Consider the following 23,439-nt stretch of genomic DNA (forward strand, 5'->3'; position numbering starts at 1 on the left):
GTGATTGGTGAGGGTCTGGAAGCAACGGGAATACACGCCCCCTCTCTCAGTTACAGCTCCAGTCAAACCAACCTAGAACTTATTCCCTAGCTCCCAGTGAAATTTCCCTGGAGGACCTTTGGGAGCTCTGGATGCCATGACCCCTGTCCCTATATTTCTTCCCCTGACAGTATGCTGATCCAGAGGTAGGCTTTGTCCTCCATAAGCTTCATAGTCCGGCTTGAGTGCAGGTGAGCCAAGCCACATCTCTCAGCTGTGCCTGCTGTACTTTATACTAAACACGTCTAAATTATCCTCTTCCATAAGTAGGATCCACACTCCCACAGGACTGCCAGCGCTAACTTGCTAATTGCCTTCCTGGAGTTTGCTTCTTGCAATTACTTTGTCAGAATCTAGACAAGGCAACATATAACAATTTATTCCAGGATGATGTTTTTAAGTCAATGGTTCCTTATCCTAGTTATATTGTTCTTTTCTTTTTTATTTTATTAAAAAATTTTTTTAAATGTTTATTATTTTTTGAGAGAGAGAGAGCGAGCACAAGTGGGGAAGGGGCAGAGAGAGAGGGAGATACAGAATCTGAAGCAGGCTCCAGGCTCCAAGCTGTCAGCACAGGGCCCAATGCGGGGCTCAAACTTGTGAACCATGAGATCACGACCTGAGCCGAAGTCAGATGCTTAACCGACTGAGCCACCTTGTTGTTCTATTAAAGAGATTAAAATAGTAAGAAACGTATATACCCACGTAGTTTACCGTGTCTAGTGTTCCCTCTAGTCCTTTGTGTGGATCAAGACTTCGAGAGTATCATTTTCCTGCTGCCCAGAGATTTGAACATGTCTTGTGGTGCAGGTGGTGTCCACGATGAATTCATCCAGCTTTTGGAAGTCAAAAAAAGATCTCTATTTTCACCTTCCTTTTGGGAAGGTATTTTTGCTGAATAAAGAATTTTAGGTTGGCAATTTTTTTTTTCTTCGATGAAGATGTTTCACTGTCTTATGGTACATATTTCTGATGAGAAGGCTAATGTCATCTTTGTTCTTCTGTATGGAATCCGTTTTTTTTCTGGCTGCTTTTAAGATGTTTACTTTATTTCTGGTTTTAGGCAATTTGGTCATGATGTGCGTTGGTACAGGTTTCTTCATATTTCTTTCACTTAGGATTCATTGAGCTTCGTGGATTTGTGGGTTTATAGTTTTCATCAACATTGGGAGAACTTCACCCATGATTTCCTCAAATATGTTTCTGGATCCTACTTCCTTCAGGGATCCAACTATATATGTAGTCGTCCTGCTCACTGATGCTCTTTTTGTTTATTTTTTGGAGGGGTCCTTTTTCTCTGTATGTTTTATTTTGAATGGTTTCTATCTTCAGGTTCACTAATCTTTCTTCTTCTTACAGTGTCTAATCTGCTGTTAACCCCATCCTGTGTATTTTTGCATCTCAGACATTATATTTTTCACCTTTAGATGTTCAGTTTGGTCTTTTTTATTTTTTCCACATAAACATGCTTTTAAAGTGCTCCTTGAACATAAGAATACAGCTGTAATAACCATTGTAATGTGCTTGTCTACATCTGTGTCATTCCTGGATTGGTTTCTGTTGCTTGATTTTTCTCCTTATTATGGGTCACATTTTCCTGCTTTGCACTCCTTGTAACTTTTTATTGGATGCCAGACATTGTGAATTTTACCTTGTTGATTGTTGTGTATTTTTTGCATTCCTCTAAATATTCTTGAGCTTGTTAAGTTGCTCAAGCTTTCAATCCTTTGCGGTCTGACTTTTGGATAGGACCAGAGTGTCATTTAGTCCAGGGCTGATCACTCCCCACAACTGAGGCAAACCCTTCTGAGTCCCTACCCCTTACCCCAGTGCCCCCAGGAATTAGGAGGTCTTCCCTACCAGTCTGGCTGATGAGAATAAGAACTATTCCTGGCCCTGTATAAGATTCAAAACTGTTTCCTCTAATCTTTTGAGTGGTTCTTTCCCTTGGGGTACTTTACCCTTTTCCCTTAGCTTTGGGTACTTTCCTCATACCTGTGAGCTTATAGGCACTTATATGAAGGTTTGGAGAGAGATGCTGTACAGATCCCTAGGGGTCTCTCCTGTGCAGCTCTTCCCTCTCTGACACTCTGTCCGATGAACTCTAGCTGCCCTGGCCTCCTGAATTCTTCAACTCATGGATATGGAATTGGCCTATATTCCCTGTCCCTTTTAGAAAATCTTTCTGGGCAATAAGCTGGGGCAATCGTAGGGCTCATCTTGTTGGTTTTCTGTTTCTCAGAGATCACTGTCCTTGTTGCTTGAGGTCTAATATCTTTTTTATTTTATTTTTTTTTATTTTGCACAGAGGGAGAAAGTGTGAGTGGGGAGAGGGACAGAGGGAGAGAGAGAATTTTTAAAAAATGTTTATTTATTTATTTTGGGCGGGGTAGGGAGAGGCAGAGAGACAGGGAGACAGAATCACAAGCTGGCCCTGCATTGACAATGTAGAGCTGGATGCGGGGCTCGATCTCACAAATCATGAGATCATGACCTGAACTGAAATGAAGAGTTGGACACTCAACTGACTGAGCCACCCAGGATCCCCACTAATATGTTGAGCATCATTGTTACATTTTTTTTTTGTCCAGTCTTTTATTTGTTTCAGTCCCAAGATGTCCTCCAATCCCTCCACCTTCACTGGAGGCAGAAGCTTATATTATTTAAGTGCAGAAGACTTTTTGAGGGTTTCTGGAACCCTTGACTGTGCCACGCCAAGTTGCTCATTGTCAGGCTAGGAAAAGGGCTTCCAACATAACTATAAGGACACTGAGCCATTCTAGGAGAGACTGGGGACTCTGCTTTTCCCCTCTGGCTTTTGTCAAGTCTCTGGCTTTTGGACTTAGTCTGCTATTTCACAATGCTCTGGTGGTGAGGGCTTTGGTCTCTTGTATTTTCAAAGCTTGTTCGGAGGTTGTAGCAGGGGAGCACTCATATACCCTTGACCGAATAACAGTCCTCTTCTATTGGGGAAGGTCATCCACTTTGACCAAGCCTGCAACTTTGGGAGGAATGCACATGGCACATGGAGCAGTTAGGGAGGAGGAGGATACTCACCTAGCCAGACAGATCAACTGAATCAACGCTGGTCATCAGTGGGGTGACAGATGCCACAGCCAGATTGCTTTCATATTCTGGTCTCTTCTACTTTGGAACAATACCTCTTGGCTCACTTGGAATCTTGTGTTTTTTACTTGGTTCCCAGTTAGACCCTGTTTGTGTATTTAGATCACCAAAGGCTTCTCCATCTGAGGCAAGTTTAAGTTTCTTGGTGGTACTTCCAGCCACCAGCATCTGCTCCTGTAGAGAACCACTAACCCAAAGATACTGGGTTCTACTTGAAGAAGAATTACAGACATACTTTAAAAAAGCAAATCCTGTATTTCAAGGGTGAATAAAATACCAGTTTACAAAGAATTCCAGCTGGTTAAATTTATGACAAGAAAAAAACCTGACCCAAGAATATTCTCTGGCTTCGAGCCCAGGGTATTTTTCCTTTTAGAGTGAACTTGGTACGTTTTCATTCATGTGGAGCTGTTGCCTCTCGGCATTTTATTCTGGGATGGAAGGTCAACAATGACTGCCTTGTTGCTAAATCCAATGGACACTTCTCAGTTATTAAACTACTTGACTTCTCAGCAGTATTTGACATTGTTCACAAGTATTTCCGTCTTAATATGCTCCCTGGCTTTCCTTCTCTTTCTCTTGCCTTTCTTCCTCTGCCTGTCTTTTCAGTTGCTACTCTCCTTGGTTCTTTCCTGAGCCTTCCTCTCACATTTAACATGCTCCTTGGGATCTCTTATCCATGTGCATGGCTTTACTGGGAATTTCTACGTCTGTATTTCTGGCCTAAATATTTTTCCTGAGCTTATTGTCCGGTATCTTCAGCTGTTCACTTGACATCTCCACTTAGATAGCACATGGGTTACTCAGTCTCAGTTCGGCCCTTCCTCTCATGTTCTCCATCTCTGTAAAGGGCCCTTATTCTTCTTTTTAAAGTTTATTTATTTATTTATTTTTAGTAATCTCTACACCCAACATGGGGCCTGAAGTCACGAGTTCAAGATCAAGAGTCGCATGCTCTACGGACTGAGCCAGCCAGGCGCCCCTGTAAAGGGCACGTCTAAACATCAAATTGCCTATGTCAGGATTCTTTTTTTGCATTTTCTCTTCCCATCAATCACCAAGTCCTATTGATTCTACTTGTTTCCATCCCTTCTAGCCACTATCATCTTCTGTCTGGGCTCCTAGAAAAGACTTCACCTAACACTACTTTCTGTTCCCAACCCTCGTTCCAGTCCTCTCCCCCATCCATTTTTTTTCCCAACTCTGGCCAGAGTGATCTTTTTAAAATAAGAACTAAAGTCTTTTTTTTTTTTAATTTTGCTTAAAATCTTTTGATGACTGGCCTGTGCTCTTAGGACAAAGCCCCAGCTCCATTTTTTTCTTTTTTTCTTTTTTTTTTTGGTTAACATATACAAAGATTCTTTATTGTGAATCCCATATAGTGAATTGATTCTCGCAGGATGTGTCCATTGATTTTTTCCGAACTCTTATATCCATAGTCAACCTACAGTTTCAATTAAATGGTGTTTTGACAAATGGAGTTACATCCTAATCTGTATAATCAACAAACCAAATAAAGCCTTTATTTGTGGGGCACCTGGGTGGCTCAGTGGGTTAAGCATCCAACTTTGGCTCAGGTCATGATCTCATGGTTTGTGAGTTCAAGCCCTGCATTGGGCTCTGCACTGCCAGTGCTTGGGATTCTCTGTCTCTCTATCTTTTTCTGCTCCTCCCCCACTCACTCTCTCTCTTAAAATAAATAAACTTAAAAGAATTAAAAAAAAATTTTTAAAGCCCTTATTGAAATACAAATCAGAACCACACTGAGATACCACCTCACACGAGTCAGAGTGGCTAAAATGAACAGATCAGGAAACTATAGATGCTGGAGAGGATGTGGAGAAACGGGAACCCTCTTGCACTGTTGGTGGGAATGCAAACTGGTGCAGCCACTCTGGAAAACAGTGTGGAGGTTCCTCATAAAATTAAAAATAGAATTACCCTACGACCCAGCAATAGCACTGCTAGGAATTTATCTGAAGGATACAGGAGTGTTGATTTATAGGGGCGCATGTACCCCAATGTTTATAGCAGCACTATCAACAATAGCCAAATTATGGAAAGAGCCTAAATGTCCATCAACTGATGAATGGATAAAGAAGATGTGGTTTGTATATACAAGGAATACTAATCTAAGATGAAAAAGAATGAAATCTTGCCATTTGTAACAATGTGGATGGAACTGGAGCTGATTATACTGAGTGAAATAAGTCAGTCAGAGAAAGACAGACATCATATGTTTTCACTCATGTGGAATTTGAGAAACTTAGCAGAAGACCACGTGGGGAAGGGAAGGAAAAAAATTAGTTACAAACAGAGAAGGAGGCAATCCATAAGAGACTCTTAAATACTCAGAACAAACTGAGGGTTGATGGCAGGGCGGGGGGGGGGCGGGTGCGGGGGAGAGGGGAAAATGGGTGATGGGCATTGAGGAGGGCACTTGTTGGGATGAGCACTGGGTGCTGTATGCAATTGATGAATCATGGGAATCTATCCCTGAAACCAAGAGTATACTGTATACATTGTATGTTAGCTAACTTGACAATAAATTATGTATTTAAAAATTGGGGCGCCTAGGTGGCTCAGCTGAGTGTCCGACTTCCGCTCAAGTCATGATCTTGCTGTTTGTGAGTTTGAGCCCCATGTCGGGCTCTGTGCTGACAGCGCAGAGCCTGGAGTCCGCTTCGGATTCTGTGTCTCCCTCTCTCTCTCTGCTCCTACTCTGATCACGCTCTGTGTGTCTCTCTCAAAAATAAATAAACATTTAAAAATTTTTTTTTTAAATTAAAAATTAAAAAAAAACCCTTATTTGTAACACTTGTTAATCTCTTTAGTGCAAATACTCCCACCGTGTTTGGGTTCAAGGTACCAGTGTGATGTCACTGCACATAGAGTTGGGGAGAGTTGCACAGTAGCATATAGATAACAATAAAATACGGTAAAATAACTAGGAATGAGTTTTGAGAATTTTCTTTAATGTTTATTTTTGAGAGAAAGAGAGCACGAGTGGAGGAGGGGTTCCGAAGAGGGCTCTGTGCTGACAGCATTGAACCTATGCGGGGCCTGAACTCATGAGCTGTGAGATCATGATCTCAGCTGAAATCAAGAGTCGGATGCCTAACCGACTGAGCCACCCAGGTGCCCATACATAATGTAATTTTAGTAATGGCTCTGTTTAACAATCAGCTTGCAAAATCCTGAAAATTGAATCTTCCCTCACAGGCCTGTATGAATTGGCTCCAGCACGTCATTGGATTCACATTATAAATATGCATTTCCTAATACGGGTTGAAGTTTAAAAGAAAAAGATGAAAACTGTCTAGAGACCTATAACTTTTTCAGGCTGGGTTTAACCCAGTCTTCACAATCTCCAGGGATGAAGCTGCCTGCTCTTACGCGGAACAAACCCATTTCCTTTCTACAGGAATACAAATGCTAAAACTTTCAGGAGGTACATTTTTGATAGTTCCTCTGGGTGGTGTCTATGTAGAGTTTCTGCTCACCCAGCACTCTTTCTGCTTTTCTTGGGGTGGGGGATCAGGCTCTGATTTTCATCTGGGGAACCACCTATGAAGATCCTTTTTAATAACACATGAAGCCCTGTGTGTTTACCTTCTTGCATATTACTCCTATGCCCACACTCTGACTTTCTCCTCCACGCTTCCCATCCTTGTGCTCCTCAAAGAACGATGATTTGCTCTCCTTTTCAGGCCTTTGCTTGTTTTGTTCCTTCTGCCTGTAACCCTACCTTCACTTCCTTTGCTTGGCTAAATCATCCTTCAGATCGCTTTCTTTGAAAAGTCCTCTCTGACTTCCTTTACCATCTCAGTCCGCCCAGCTCCCCAGACCGAATGAGCCGTTAGTCTGTTTGCCACAGGTTGACAGGACGGTTCCTCTATTGTCACACCCATCCAACCTCCCACTAGATCATATGCTCCACCTCGTTCACTTCTAGAACCCCAGCGCTCAGTGTAAGGCTCAGCATGAAGTAGTGCTTAGCTACTGAATTGAATTTTTTAATTATTTTTTAAGTTTAATTAGTTAATATATTTTTAAACGTCTTTCTTTCTTTCTTTCTTTCTTTCTTTCTTTCTTTCTTTCTTTCTTTCTTTCTTTCTTTCTTTCTTTCCTTCTTTCTTTCTTCCTTAATTTCGAGAAAAGGTGTAAGTGAGCAAGGGGGAGAGAGAGAGAGAGAAGTGGGGCTTGTTTTCACCCAAAGCGGGGCTCGAGCTCACCCGATGTGGGACTCAAACTCATGAACAGTGAGATCATGACTTGAGCTGAAGTCGGATGCTTAATGCCTGAGCCATCCAGGCGCCTGGTTGAACTGAATTTTAATGTGTCAGTAGCCATAGGAGTCTTGGCTCCCTTGTTTGTAACCTAGCCTTTCTGAGCAGGACGACTGATATGAAAGATGACATTCTATAGTGATTCTTTGGCTGGATTCGGATTTCTCCACTGTTTATTTACTGCTTTGGCAACCTGATACAGTTAACAACGCTGAACCTTAGTTGCCTCATCCGTAGAAATGCTTGGACTTCCTGGAGGCGGATGATATTTTTCTGTCTCTGGTTACCAGTATTTTATGCATTAGTCAATTACACTGCCTCTCTGGTGCAATGATTATTCATGTTTCTTGGTACATTTATATATTTTTCTTACTGATTTGTAAGACTTCTTGATTCATATATACATATTTGCCATATATTTTATAAATATTTTAAATTCATTAAAAAAATTTTTTTTAATGTTTATTTATTTTTGAGACAGAGAGAGACAGAGCATGAACAGGGGAGGGGCAGAGAGAGAGGGAGACACAGAATCTGAAACAGGCTCCAGGCTCTGAGCTGTCAGCACAGAGCCCGACGCGGGGCTCGAACCCACGGACCGTGAGATCATGACCTGAGTCGAAGTCGGACGCTTAACCGACCAAGCCACCCAGGCGCCCCTAAATTCATTTTTTAACTAAAAAATTTTAAATTGTTTATGGCCACAGACAAGCTTCTAATTTTTTCCAACCATTTTAAAGTGTAAAATCCATTCTTAGTCCACTTATAGACATAGTTTGCCAACCTCTGAACTAACATGCTCATTAAATTTGAACAATCTTTGCATTCCTAGAATAAATACCATTTGATCATGAATATACTGGCAGCTTTGATTTGCTAATATTTTAGTTAGGAATTTTGTGTCTATATTCATAAATCAGATTGGTCTAGTAGAGATTTCAAACTAGTTATAGGACAGAGACATATTGTATTTGGCCTAAAAAATATTTTACAATTTTTCTTTTTAAAAAATATTTATTTATTTTGAAAGAGAATGAGAAAGTGCACACGCACCCATGAGGCAGGGTAAGAGGCAGAGAGAGAGAGAGAGGGAGAGAGAGAGAGAATCCCAAGTAGGCTCCTCCCTGTCAGCTCAGAGCCCAATGCGGGACTCAAGCTCACAAACTGTGAGATCATCACCTGAGTTGAAATCAAGAGTAGGTCAATTAACCTACTGAGCCACCCAGGCACCCCATATTTTACAGTTTTTTGAATGAATTGCCCATGTTAAAAAATTGGTAGATACTAAATTAAAAATTTGAGATTTCTTGCTTTTCTTTAAAAAACAGAATGTGGCAAAACTGGGAGAATATGGGCTCAGTTTTGTCACATTTTTAATAGAACGCCTCTATGTATGTTTTGTATTTCACCAATTTCTACTCTTATTTTATTTTTTTATTAAAAAAAATTTTTTTTTTCAACGTTTATTTATTTTTGGGACAGAGAGAGACAGAGCATGAACGGGGAAGGGGCAGAGAGAGACGGAGACCCAGAATCAGAAGCAGGCTCCAGGCTCTGAGCCATCAGCCCAGAGCCCGATGCGGGGCTTGAACGCAAGGACCGCGAGATCGTGACCTGAGCTGAAGTCGGACGCTTAACTGACTGAGTCACCCAGGCGCCCCTCTACTCTTATTTTTAAAAAATATTTTATTTTTAAGTAATCTCTACACTCAATGTGGGGCTCGAACTCACAACCCTGAGATCAAGAATCGCACGCTCCACCGACTGAATCAGCCAGGTGCCCCTACTCTTATTTTTCTCTTTGACCTTTGGTCTGTAGTTTTCTGTTGCTAAATTTAGCTGGTTTTTGTCTTTGTCTAACTTTGTAGCTGGCACTGACAAATCTTCCAGTTTTTTTTCTAGTTCTGAAACAGGTTAAATTACATAGGTACTGTTTTTCAAAGGTCTTATAGAATTGACCTCTAAAACTCTCTGGGTCTTCTATAATTTTTTCAGGTAGAGTTTTGATTTCCTTTTGTATTTTATATATGGTTAGTTATCTACTAAAAATTTCAAATTCTTATATCAATTTCAGTAATTAACAATTTCTAGAAAATCACCCATTTTCCCCCTAGATTTTCAAATTATGGAATGAGGTTGCATTGGTTTTCTCCTATAATTTAAAGAATTACCTTTATCCTTTATCTTGTATCATGGCTGTCTCTCTCTTTCCTACACTTGTTGATTTGTAGTTTTTTCCTGTTTTGCCTGAGTTCTAATTTATTGGTCTTTTCAAAGAATCAGGCTCTGGTTCCCTTGTTGAATTCTATTTTTTTAAAAAATAAATTTCAACTTTAACTTAATTGCTCCTTTAAAAATTTTCCATCTGAGGGGTTCCTAGGTGGCTTAGTTGGTTCGGTAGGTTCAGTGTCTGATTATTGATTTCAGCTCAGGTCATGATCTCACAGTTTGTGGGTTTGAGCCCTGAGTAGGGCTCTGTGTTGAGAGTGCGGATCCTGCTTGGGATTCTCTCTCTCCCTCTCCCTTCTCCTCCCCCACTCTCACATATACTCTTTCTCTCTCTCTTTCTCAAAATAAATAAACATTAAATTTTTTTTCACCCAAATTAGTTTCTTCCTCTTTTAACTTTTTGAAATGAATTTTCAGTTAAAAAAAAAGAAATCTTTCTTGTTTGGGGTGCCTGGGTGGCTCATTCAGTTGAGCGTTGACTTAAGCTCAAGTCATGATCTCAGTGTTCGTGGGCTTAAGCCCTGTGTCGGGCTCTGTGCTGACAGCTCAGAATCTGGGGCCTGCGTTGGATTCTGTGTCTTCATCTCTTTCTACCCCTCCCCCACTCATGCTCCTTCTCTCTCTCTCAAAAAGAAACATTAAAACAATTTTTTTTTAATTTAAAAAATCTTTGTTTTCTAAATAAAATCATTGAACTTTTTATTCTTTTCTATTGACCTGCTTGTCTTCTGTCTGGTACTACATTATTATAATTTCATTTAACATCTGGTAGTTCTAGTCCCCTTTATTATTATTTTCAAAATGTTTTGGATATTGGGCTACATGATACCTCAAATGCACTACAATTCTTTGATAGCTAATGTAAAAATGTACCCAAATAAATCCTTTTGGTCCCTTCCCTCTAACCCAAGTGATCTTTATTCTTCTCGATACAAAATCACTCTTTAAAAATGCCTATAATAATCAATCTAAGTTTGTGAATATGGCGTATTTAAGTATGGTGTGTGTGTGTGTGTGTGCACATACTGTGTGTTTGTGTTTGTGTATGTGCTAAGGATGCATCTGTAGTGTGTAGGGTGCGTTGTATCTATGTGTGAGGTATGCATGTAGTGTGTGTATTTGTGTGTGGTGTGTATGTGTACGTGCATTTGTGTGTGTGGTGTATTTTTGTATGTGTGTACATGGGAAGTGTTATGGTATGTATATGTATGTGTGTAGAGTATGTGCAATGTGTATACAGTGTCTGTAGTATGCTTGTGTACGTGTGGGGTGTGTGAGGTGTAAGAGAGATACTGAGGCCCACAGCCTGGGGTGCTAGAGGGCCCAGGGCATGCCAGAAAGACAAGCTTGGTCTGAAAACTTCCCCTGCCTTCCTGGGGAGAGCAGGGCTACAACCACAACCCTTTATGTATGTCCCATGCTCCTTTTTTATTGTTTGCTTATTTTTGAAAGAGTGAGAGAGAGAGAGAGAGAGAGAATATGAGTGGGAGAGGGGCAGGCAGAGAGAGACACAGACTCTGAAGCAGGCTCCAGGCTCTGAGCTGTCAGCTCAGAGCCTGACATGGGGCCCAAACCCATGGACTGTGAGATCATGACCTGAGCCGAAGTCGGACGCTCAGCTGACTGAGCCACCCAGGCGCCCCCTTGATGTCCCCTTTGGACAGTAGTGTGGGTAGATAGGCCCAGTTTCTCCTGTGGTGCCACTGGCCAGGCTCCCACTCACTTCTGTTCTCCCTCTCCTGAGAAAAGAGTGACCTCCCCCTTTAAGAGAAGGACGCGTCCAGTGTTCTACTAAGGGGCCTTACTGTTGATGGTTAAGGTGGTGGAGATGGTGCCACTCGAGGGGTCAGATCAGGATCAGAATGGCATTAGGTTTTCCCAACTGAACAGGTTAGCTGCTGAGTGCGCCTTTATCCGGAGTGGGGGTGAAGCGCCAGTGTGGGCTTCAGTCTTTACCCCCAGGCCACATTCAGATAGTGCAACTCTGTCCTGCTCTTCTGGGTCCCACCCTCCTGAGGGTGCATCTGCGCTTTGCTCAGTGGTCCCTGGTAGAGCTGCGAAAGGGCCACTGTCACCTTGGGCACATCACTCTCCCCTTCCCTGTGGACCTTCCTTTGCCCTGGCTTTAGAACGCCATGCTTTCTAATTCCTACTGGGAAAGAGCATCCCTCTCAGGCGGCATCTCAGGTTATGCCTAACTCATGCTCCCATCTTGTTCCTGCAGGTCTATAACACCTGTAGCCTTGGTGTCCTTTCTGCGTCCTGTGGCTTGAGCCCGAGGTTGCCCATGTTCCCTGGCTGGAAGGAATGGCAGGGCCAGCATACCACTCTGCACAGAAAGGATGCCTGGACTCAGACTACCCCAGCCAGGAGGAGAATCAGGCATGCTCAAATCCAGGGTGCAGGTAAGTCCATCTGCCATTGGTTGGGGCCAGGGGAGTAGGCTTGCCCCTGCTACCGGCAGTGCTCGTGGCGTGGGGGTTGGGTCAAGGGCAGAGCAGGGCTTCACAAAATGCCAGGTTTCAAACAATCCACTGGCCTTTACGTGGCTCATTTGCACTTGACCACGAGTTTGCTGATTTCAGGGCTCCTTCTCTAGTTTCTGCTCCCTGCTGGTAGCCAGCTGGCCCTGTGGCCTCAAGTTTCCTTACCTGCCTCAAGAAGGCAAGTCTCCAGTCTACACTTGCTGTTGGCCATGGGGCAGGCATGGAGGCCAAAGAACAGATAAGAGGATGGCCTTTTGGGCAGGCAGGCCTGGGTTCAAATTTCAGCTCCGCCAACCTTGGACAAGTCCAAGAGACCTACCCTCTCTGCCTGAGGTTCAGATGTATCCCTGGCAGAGTGGAGCTGCTTCTTTCTAGGATCACTGTGAAGATGAAATGAGATGATGAGTGTAAATTGCCCAGCTCAGCCCCTCGTGCCTGTTACTCAGTACATATAACTCTTCTCCCCACTTTCTCTCCTGCATCCTCCAACCTTGTCTTAAGTAGATCCCCTAGCCACAGATATCCATCTGGCAACTTCCAACACCTCCCATTTTTAGACCACCAGCAGCTTTCCCTCCTACAGCAGCAACAGTCAGAGATTTGCAGAGCAGATGTCTTGGTGTGAAACTATTCCCAGGAGGTGTTCCATGAATGTTTGCTGACAAAGCAGTGCAGGGACTGACCTTCCTTCCCCCTCTGCCTCCTGGTACCTGGCTCTGGATATTGAAAGCACCTACCCTCTGTGCATACTGTGTGTTTCTGTCCCCTTAGCTACTGAGGGCCTGTGTTCCAGTTCCAGGGCACCAGGCTGCAGATGGGGGATGGGGATGGGGGGGGGGTGGCTGTGAGGCTGGCTGAAGCAAGCTGCTTTGGTCTGGACCTGTGCCAGGCTGCTCTCATCCAAGAGGAGGGTCAAGGGGCAGATAGGGCAGAGTTTGGGAAGGGGCGGCTTGAAGCATGAACACTTTTCCAAACCCACTGCACTGGGCCGGGAGGATGCTCCTTTTGCCTTTGCTTGGGTCCGGTGATTACAGGTCTGAGCTTCAAAGCAGGTTACAAACCTGGCTAATTGCTGGCCTAGGGGAGCTGGGTGAGCAGGCCAAGCCCGCCTGCGTGGACACGCCAGCGGCCGCGGGCCTCACATGGGGCTGGCACTTCCAGCCTGGAGCGGTCCTGGAGCCAGGAGCCCCGGTGTGGCCGCCCAGTCCTGTTGGCTCCTCGGGGAGGGCTGCGGTGGGGAGCTGGGAGGACGGCCACCCGGCTGCCGCTGTGGCCGCTGCCCTCGCTGTTGGGGCGCCAGCGCCTCCTCTCCTGGGGCCGGCGTCTGATCGGTCAGGTGGAAACCTCCCCATTCAAACCTGCGCGGGCCAATCAGGGCCCGGCGCGCCGGCCCATTCAAACGCGCGCTGCAGCCGGCCTCCCGCTCCCGCCTCCGGGACACTGGCGCGGGGCGGGGGCGGGTGAACCTGCTGCCTCGGTAACTGGGGAGCAACACAGACGCCTCGGGTTACGGGCGCTCCTGGCAGGCGGAAGCAGGACGCCATGGAGCGCTCCCTGCACCGCGTCTCCCTCGGGAGCCGGCGTGCCCACCCGGACTTGTCCTTCTACCTCACCACCTTTGGTAAGTGCCCGGGATGGCTGGCTGCCTGGGCTGCTTCTCCCTGCGCTCAGCGCCCGGAAAGGTCCCCACCCCCGGCCCCGTGATAGGTGAGGCTGGCAGCAGCGGGTACCTCCTCTGGCCCCTTCCTCCTTTGGGTGCCCAGGAGGAGCTCAGGGCACACGGACCCAGGCTGAGCGAGCCACGGTGCGCAGCACCTGCTGCCTGGCCAGTGGTGTTAAGTGTGGCTGGCTGTGCCTCACTTGGCTGGAATCATCACGCCTCAGTTCATCTTTCAGAGACCCGGTTTGCTCCACTGGAGATTCCCTCTAGCCAACAGTTCAGGGTTAAATCAGGGTCTTGTTACTATATCTCAAGGCCTCCTCCATCCTCTTTCCTTTGGCTCAGGGACAGGACAGGTGCCAGGTCAGCCTGGGTGGCCTTGGCTCCTTGTGGGCTTGCGTTGGAAGCTCCAGTGGATGTCGGACTCACAGCACGTAGGGGAGAATTCTCTTCTTCAGGAGTGACCAGGCTCTCAGGAGGATCACGGGGCTGCCCTGGGGGCTTGAGATAGAGAGCAATGGGCAGCAGGCCCCTGCCCCCAAATCCCTAGATAGCAGGATTGGGTTCCCCCAAATAACAGCGGGGCAGCAGTGCCCCAACAGCCTGGGCAAACCCAGCCTTCAGGTAGCCATAATAGAGAAAACAGCCCTGTCCCAGGAACACAGCCCTTCACAGCTCTGCGTTTCCTCACTGGGTCTGCAGCTCCCTGTGGAGAGTGGGTGATATTTGGGTGATATTTCCTCTGTGGAGACTTGAGATCCAGAGAGAGCAAGGTCTCCCAGTGAGCCAGACTGGTTGGTACCTGAGTTCAAGCCTTCTGAGACAGCTTGTCCAGCATTTTTTCAGTTTTTTTCATAAAGGTTGGGGCAGTTACTGCAACATACTGGACTTTGCCCAGGTTTCATAGACAGAACACTCCGGGAGTCAGGCCCTTCCTGGGGCTCTCCTATTCTCAGGCTTACCTCTGCCAGCACACTGGGTTCCTTACAAACTGTCCTTTTCTCTAGGAGCAGAGGGAGTGATAAAAAAGCAGTGGCTTCACCCCTAGAACTGGCCTGTGGTCTGGCATCCTGGAATTTACGGGTCTGGTGGGTGGAAGGAACAATGCGGGTAATGAAATAACCACCATCTGTCCAGCACTTACCATGTGCCGAGCCTTGTGTCAAGGGCTTTATCTCATTTAATCCCCCCAATTCCCATGAACCCTGCTGGGATGTGGGAGTCTACCAGACAAAGGAGGTGTCTGGGATGACCTGAATTCGTGGAGCTGGGGTTGTCAGGAAAGTGTCACAGAGCCGTGAGGCCCTATTATCTTAGCTGTGTGCTGATTTAAAAGTAAATATATATTTCATTGCTTTTTCCCCCCTCATTATTATTGCTGTAAGATGGCTTCATTGCTGAAAACTTAGTGAAAAGAACAAAGTGTAAATCCCCTGTACTCTGATTCCTTAGAAAAGACCTTTGTGGTTACCAATTTGTTTTATATCCTTCCAGACTTGTGTGTGAGTGTGTGTAGGGGTGTGTTTAATTTTAAAAGAATTGAGACCATATTGTATGTACAGTCTTAGAATCCATTTCTCTTCCTTACTGGTACAGCGTGACTATTCCCTACCATCAGTCTATAGTCTTCTATTGAATTAATCATCCTGACAGAGATCTGGGAAGTCGGGGAGTGTCCAGACCAGCAGGGAGTGGATCCCCTCCTCTCCCCGCCCAGCCGTGGCCTCAGGGCTGGGTCGGATGGTTATCTGGGAAGGTTTCTACTGGAACCAGTGACTGTGACCTGAGTGTACCGCAGCAGGCAGGAACCTTGTGGGGTGGAGAGACTCCTGCTCTTAATGTACGCAGTCTCCTCTCCCATCTCCCCGAGGACACAAGTTGACACTGGAAAGTTCTTTCCTGTTTCCTGCTTAAATTCTGTTTCCTTGACAAACACTGCCCCTCTTTCAGGTGGCTGATTTTCTTCATGCACGGTGTGATCTGTGCTTGTCTGCTCATGAATGAAGATTCGTATCAGTGATTCCCAGACCTGGTCACTTATCAGAAGCACCTGGCGAGTCTGTTAAAAACACAGATTCCTAGGATCTTCATAGGTCTAGGGTGGAGCCTGAAAATCTGTAATTTTAAGAAGGCACACAAGTATTTTAATGATCAGCCAGGTTTGGAAGCTGTGGATTTAGTCAGTTTTGGTAGCCAGCATGAACTCTCTTAACGTGAAGGTCTTTGCTAAGTTTTCCTTGGTTCACTGGCCTTTTCCCAGCATGGCAGGTAGTCCTGGTCTTCATCAGCGGGCTTTGCCCTGGTAGAACCACATGAAGGTTCTGCCTACCCGATGGCTGGCTGAGCACAAATATTCAAAGGGAGCTAATTTTCCAGGATCTCTGGAATTATAATTTTTAAATGTTTATTGATTTATTTTGAGAGAGAGAGAGAGAGATAGAGAGAGAGAAAGAGAGAGAGAGAACAGGCTGGGGAGGGGTGGAGAGAGAGGGAGAGAGAAATCCCAAGCAGGCTCTGCACTGCCATTGCAGAGCCAGATGTGGGGCTCAACCTCACGAACTACGAGACCATGACCTCAGCTGAAACCAAGATTCAGATGCTTAACCGACTGAGCCACCCAGGCGCCCCCTGGGATCTCTGGAGTTATAAACAGATAAATTGGTTTCACCAAAATTCCTTCCAGGGAGAGTACTGTATTGTATATGGCGAAGTTTATGTATTGTGTGTGTGTGTGTGTGTGTGTGTGTGTGTGTGTGTGTGTGTGCCTGCACATGCTCATGGGTACAGCGCCTTGTCCCTTGATAAGAGGCATATTTGAGTAACATTAGTTGACCATACACTGTCTTCTAAGGAGGTGTTCTGGCTTCAGGAGAGGGGAGTGTGTATGTAAACTGGGCCTAGAACCCAACTCCTCCAGAGGTGACAAATGCATTTTCTGTAGAACAGAAGCCAGCTAGCTGCTCAGCGTATTGGGCAGTGTGCGTGAGGCCCTGAACTGGAGGCTGCAACCTGGCCCTGCCAGCTGCCCCTGGCTTCCCATGCTGCTCTGAGCTGGGGACACACACAGTTCCTGGACTTGGCTGGGAAGCTCCTCCAACTACTTCTCAGGACCCCATCCTTTGCTGGTTGGGGTCCTCAGCATTTACTGGCTGTTCTGTCATCTGGGGTCCTTTTGCTTGGGAGTGTTCAGAAATTCTCAGTTTCTGGCCCCTCCTCTTTTCCAATTCCGTTCTATTTTTTAAATTAAGAATTTATTTGAGAGAGAGAGAGAGAGAGAGAGAGAGATTGAGAATCCCAAGCAGGCTCCACGCTCAGCACTGAGCCTGACATGGGGCTTGATCCCATGACCCTGGGATCATGACCTGAGCTGAAATCAAGAGTCCAACTGTCAACCAACTGAACCACCCAGGCACCCCTCTGCTGTATTTTGTAATTTAATTTAATTTTTTAATTTTTTAAAATATGTATTTATTTTTGAGAGAGAGAGAGAGAGAGGGAGAGCACGAGGGGGGAGGGGCAGAGAGAGAGGGAGACACAGAATCGGAAGCAGGCTCCAGGTTCCAGGCTGTCAGCACAGATCTTGACGGGGACCTCGGACTTGCAAACCATGAGATCATGACCTGAGCTGAAGTCGGAGGCTTAACTGACTGAACCACCCAGGCGCTCCTATTTTTTTTTTAAATTGTATTGTGAAATATAACACACACACAGAAAAACATTCCTCCAAATAATGTGTAGTTCAGTGAATTATCACAAAGCAAATACCTGTGTAACTTTCATGAGGGTCAAGATTGCCGATATCCAGTTTGACATGTAGTTTTTTTCTTTGTCACTCAGTTCAAAATAGTTTCCAATTTTCATAGTCCTACTTTCTCAAGACTTTAGATTATTTGGAAGCATATTTTTTAAATTTACAAATACTGGGGATTTTCTGGTAATATTTTTATTCTTTTTTGTTTTATTATTTGTTTATTTATTTGAGAGAGAGATAGTAAGTGGGGGAGAGGGGCAGAAGGACACAGAGAGAGAGAATCTCAATCAGGCTCCATGCTCAGTGCAGAGCCCAATGCAGGGCTTGATCCCATGACCCTGGGATCATGAACTGAGCTGAAAGCAAGAGTCAGACGCTTAGCCAACTGAGCTACTCAGGCACCTCTCTTGTTCTTTATTCTACATTTTGGTCCGAGAATATACTCTGCGTCTTTTTAGTTCTTTGATGGATCAGGATATAGTCAGTTTTTATAAATGTTCTGTGTGTACTTGTGCAGCACCTGGGTGGCTCAGTCAGTTAAGCGTCCGACTTCAGCTCAGGTCATGATCTTGTGATTTGTGAGTTTGAGCCCTACATCAGGTTCTGTGCTTGGAACCTGCTTCACATTCTGTGTCTCCCTCTCTCTCTGCCCCACCCCTGCTCATGCTCTATCTCTGTCTCAAAAATAAATAAATATCAAAAAAGAAAAAGAAAAGCTCTGCAGTAGTTAGGCATAGTAGTTTTGTATGTGTCGGGTTTAGGTCAGGTTTGCTAATTATATTCTTCAAATATTCTTCTTTAATTTTTTTCAACATTTATTTATTTTTGAGAGATGGAAAGAGAGCAAAAGTGCGGGAGGGGAAGAGAGAGAGGGAGACACAGATTCTGAAGCAGGCTCCAGGCTCCTAGCTGTCAGCACAGAGCCCAATGTGGGGCTCGAACCCACGAACCGTGAGGTCATGACCCAAGCTGAAGTCGGGCACTTAACTGACTCAGCCACCTAGGTGCCCTGTTGTTCAAATGTTCACCATCCTTGCTAATCTTTTCCCCCAGTTTGTTCTCAGTCACCAAGAGAGGTGTGTTAAAATTCCTGCTATGGTTATACATTTGTCTGTCATTATAGTTGTCAGTTTTTTCTTTATATATTTTGAAACAATATTAAGAGCATACACATTTAGAATTATTATCTTAGTAATGAACTGAAACTTTAATTATTAAGAAGCCTACTCTTTATTTCTAGTGGAGATAAAGTCTACTTTTCCAGACATTAACATCACTACCCAGCTTTCTTCTGCTGAACAGTGAATTGCCTAGTGTATCTTTTTCCACCTTATTTCTGTTGGTCTTTATGTTTCTTTTTTTTAAATGTGTATTTATTTTTGAGAGCACGAGTTGGGGAGGGACAGAGACAGAGTGAGACAGAGGATCCAAGGCAGGCTCTATGCTGACAGCAGCAAGCCAGATGTAGGGCTTGGACTCACCAACCATGAGAGCCGAAGTCAGATGCTCAACTGACTGAGTCACCCAAGGGCGCTGGTCTTTCTGTTTCTTTACATTCTAAGTGTGCTATGTCTCTTGTAAATAGCAGGCACAGAGTTGTTATTTTGCTTTTTAGTGCAGACCTAGGGTGATATCTTCCTGCAAAAAGATGTCTATTTGCTTCTGCCAGGTGCGTGAGGTGACTAGAAATCTGGGATAGTCGTAATGTTAGGGGTTGGGATTATTTGAAGTTGAGCTTCAGTGCCCTGAGGAACTGTCTCATCATGGTTCATTTGTTCCTGGGGAGCCACCCTTTAGGGTTCTGACCCAAAAGGTCAGGGCTCAGAAGGACCCCACTCTCAACAGGCCCTAGTCTCCAACTCCTGTTCCTCTTGCCCTGTGAGGCAGACAGAAACTCTGCTCAGCCTCTTGGCCTTTCCGTCATCTCTCTGGAATTTGAAAACACCCCAAGGAGAGAATTAGTCCAGGCAAATATTAAACTTCATTCCATGGACCTCCATGCTCCCCGAGTCTGCTCTGTAGTTCCTCTCTGTCTTGTGTCTCCAAGAAGCTGCTTTTAAATATTTTCTCCAGCTTTTCTAGATTTTTCCTCAGTGGGTGTGTCATTCCAGAAATAGAAGTCCCCTGCATGTATTTTCTAATTTTTCTGCGTCGTTTTTACTTTTTTCATCTCCTCCCCCTCCCTCCCTCATTTTCTTCCTTCCTCTCTCCCTTTCTTCTCTCCTTCCTTCCTTCCTTCCTTCCTTCCTTCCTTCCTTCCTTCTTCCCTCCCTTCTTCCCTTCCTCTGTTCCTTGTTTCCTTCCTTCTTTCATCCCTCCCTCCGTCCTCCCTTCCACCCTCCCTCCCTTCCTTTTTTCCTTCCCTCCATCTTTCCCTTTGTCATATCAGTGAGAGTGCTTTCTGTTTGCCAGGTGCTTCTCATACATTAGTTCTCAGTTTTACAATAGCTCTCTCAGAGAGTTGAATTATTATTATTCTTTCCATTGTACAGATGAGGAAACAGAAGATATAGTGATTCAGGATCATCAGTGGTGGAACCAGGATCCAAGCCGGGTCTTACTGACTCCAAAACCCGTGCTTTACTCGTGGTTCCTTCTGGGCTTCCTCTCTTGTGTTTTCCAAATGAGGCTTGTTCTGCTGGAAAACTTTGATAGTGAAAAAAAAAAGAATACAACTGTGGGGTGCCTGAGTGGCACAGTCAATTGAATGTCCGACTCTTGATTTTGGCTCAGGTCATGATCTCATAGTTCGTGAGATCAAACTCTACTTTGGGCTCTGCTCTGACAGTGTGGAGCCTGCTTGGGATTCTCTCTCTCCCTCTCTCTGCCCCTCCCCCCTCAAAATAAATTAATTAATTAAAGAAAAGAACACAACTGTAAAACAGAATGAAAATAAATTATTGACATCATCGTGTGGCTTAATGCCATCAGCAAGGATGTAACAGATGCTCGTCATTACAAAATGACATATTTAACTATAGAGAAAAAGTCTGTAATATGAAATAGATAAGGGTGGGGAGAAATTCATAAAATGTGGTGACACTGGAAATGTTGGAATTAAAATCATTGTAATAAAATCTAAAGGAAAATCGTGAAAGGCAGAATAATGTGAATTTTCTATATATTATGCATGATATTGTACACGAATGTATATAAAAGAAAATTATTTGCTCTGCAGGTGAATCATTTTCATGAATAGGCTGGGCTTGGGTTAACATGGGACAATTCCAGATTTTGCAGTTTAATGGGTCATAAGTATGGCTTGAATCTATCAAAATTCTTTACTGAGAAAACCAAGGACCTCAGAAATGGAAGGACTTTTGTTTCCTCAGTCATAATATGCTGATTTATCTTAGAACTGTAGTTTCTTAACAATTTTAATTTTTTAAATTTGTTTTAATGTTTATTTGTTTTTGAGAGAGAGAGAGTGACAGCTGGGGATGGGCAGAGAGTGAGGAGAACAGAGGCTCTGAAGTGGGCTCTGTGCTGACAGCAGTGAGCGCGACACAGGGCTCGAACTCACGGATCACGTAAGATCATGCCCTGAGCCGAAATCAGATGCGCAACTGACTGGGCCACCCAGATGCCCCTCTTAACAATTTTATTTATTTATTTTATTTATTTATTTATTAAAAAAAATTTTTTTTTTAACGTTTATTTATTTTTGGGACAGAGAGAGACAGAGCATGAACGGGGGAGGGGCAGAGAGAGAGGGAGACACAGAATCGGAAGCAGGCTCCAGGCTCTGAGCCATCAGCCCAGATACTGACGCGGGGCTCGAACTCACGGACCGTGAGATCGTGACCTGAGCCGAAGTCGGACGCTCAACTGACTGCGCCACCCAGGCGCCCCTTAACAATTTTTAAAATTGAAAAATGGCCTCAGAATTGAGATCAGGTTTGTTACCTAACTGGAGGCAATCTGGGTATATATTAATTACCTATTGCTTCACAACAAAGTACCCCAATATCTATTGCTTAAAAAACCCAAATATTTATTATCTCCTGTTTCTGTGAGTCAAGACTTTGGTTGGGAATGGCTTTGCTGGGTGGTTTTTGCTCAGGGGCCGCTCAGAGGCGTTGCTGTGAAAATGTTAGCCGACGTGTGCTGGCCAGAGCCATTTATTCCTGGAAGGAAAAACAGCTGGGCAAACCAGGTTAATGTCGGGTCTCACAGGAAGTGGAGAGTCAGAGGAGAGGGGTTGGATTGGCCCATCATCATCTTTTTTTTTTTTATTAAAAATTTTTTTTTTCAACGTTTATTTATTTTTGGGGCAGAGAGAGACAGAGCATGAACAGGGGAGGGGCAGAGAGAGAGGGAGACACAGAATCGGAAACAGGCTCCAGGCTCTGAGCCATCAGCCCAGAGCCTGACGCGGGGCTCGAACTCACGGACCGCGAGATCGTGACCTGGCTGAAGTCAGACGCTTAACCGACTGCGCCACCCAGGCGCCCCCTTTTTTTTTTTTTAATTTTTTTAAATTTATTTTTATTTATTTTATTTATTATTATTATTATTTATTATTATTATTTTTTTTGGCCCATCATCATCTTTATGCCACCACCGCCCCCTGCCCCCTTTTGCCCTGCAGGCCTCCTTCTGCCAGCAGGCACCAGCCGAAGCCAGACCATTTCTCTGAATGGAACTCAAGATTCTCCCTCTTCAAAAGAACAGACACTTGAAATGCTCCACAGGGCTGCATGCCCAGACTGGATGGCTCCCATTTCCCCGTCACCCCTGCAGCCTATCATTTCTCCTTTAGGGGGCAGAAAGTGAAATGCGTAAACGTGTGTAACCCTCTCTGAGCCTCCGTCAGGCTGCCGTGTGGGTCACACAGCCCAGGATCACAGAGAGAGGGTTGGCTGCCTCCCGCTGTCCTGTACACACAGCTTGGGGTGCAGCCTTGTCCCCACAAATGGAGTGTTGGTGGCTGGCTAGGCTCCATGTAGACCCAACCTTCTTTGTGCGTTTTTTCCCTGATGTCATCCCCTTTACTGTGGCTTTCGACACAAATTCGACACAATGGGGAATTGCTTTGGAGGTGAACTGGGGTTTGGATGACCGCTGCTTCACGTTAGCCGGCCAAGCCCCTCATCGATGTTCTCTACAGACCCCAGGGTGCCATGAGCTCCCTCTAGCACACGTTCCTTCTGCTCCCTGAGTCCAACAGTGGTGTGCCGCCCTGTCTTCTTGCTTTGTGTTTTGAGTATGTCTCTCCCCTGACTGTGTTCTGAGAGTCAGAGTTCATCTTCCTGTGGTCCTCGACAGAGTGAGGTTTGCCAGATTGAATTTCTGTAGCTGGCTTCCATACCCCCTTTTCCCCAGGGCCCGGTGAGTCCAAACTCCCCGGGTCCTGGGCCAGCAGAACCTGTACCTTCTCTGTGCTTTCCAAAGCTCACTGTTACCTAGTGTTTTTCCTGTCACATGTGGCCTTGTCTGCTCTTCCTTTGTCTCTGGGCCCTGGCTCCGTGCTTTTCTGCAGCCTCTCAGCCCCACCCTTTGCAGAGTTGGTCCCCAACACCAGCCCATGGAAATTGGGGGCGTGCCGTCTCCAGGGCCTCTGAACACCCCAATAAAGATGGTTTCAGGCCCTTCAGCCTGAACATTCCCGGGCACTGTCACAGGCCACTCCCTGATCCGGGGGGGGGGGGGGGAAGTGGGGATATTGATAAGATCAGAGATTTGAGGGGCCGGTGAAAGGCTTGGTTACCTAGATAGGCAGGTACTCAGGGATTCAGCCTGGCTTCCCCCCCTCCCTCGCCCTTCATAAAAATGTTTATTTATTTATTTTGAGAGAAAGAGTGAGAAAACGTGAGCAGGGAAGGGGTAGAGAGAGAATCCCAAGAAGCCTCCATGCTG

General features: G+C 45.2%; 1 protein-coding gene across 3 annotated transcripts in view; it reads left to right on the plus strand.

Moving 5' to 3' along the window:
- The window catches only part of RGS3 (regulator of G protein signaling 3), a 141,228-nt gene that overhangs the window by 4,920 nt on the left and 112,869 nt on the right, over positions 1 to 23,439 (plus strand). Inside the window, exon 3 of one of the 3 annotated variants that reach the window (XM_040482030.1) lies at positions 11,908 to 12,088. In XM_040482030.1, the coding sequence (XP_040337964.1) occupies positions 11,971 to 12,088 (118 nt within the window). In that variant the 5' untranslated portion in view covers positions 11,908 to 11,970. Of the gene's footprint in view, positions 1 to 11,907; positions 12,089 to 13,633; positions 13,791 to 23,439 lie in introns of those variants that run through there. The other 2 variants (XM_040482033.1, XM_040482031.1) reach the window with 2 other exon arrangements.

This window comes from Herpailurus yagouaroundi, unplaced genomic scaffold (assembly GCF_014898765.1).
Source record: "Herpailurus yagouaroundi ecotype Mexico unplaced genomic scaffold, PumYag 160, whole genome shotgun sequence".
Taxonomy (NCBI): Eukaryota; Metazoa; Chordata; class Mammalia; order Carnivora; family Felidae; genus Herpailurus; species Herpailurus yagouaroundi.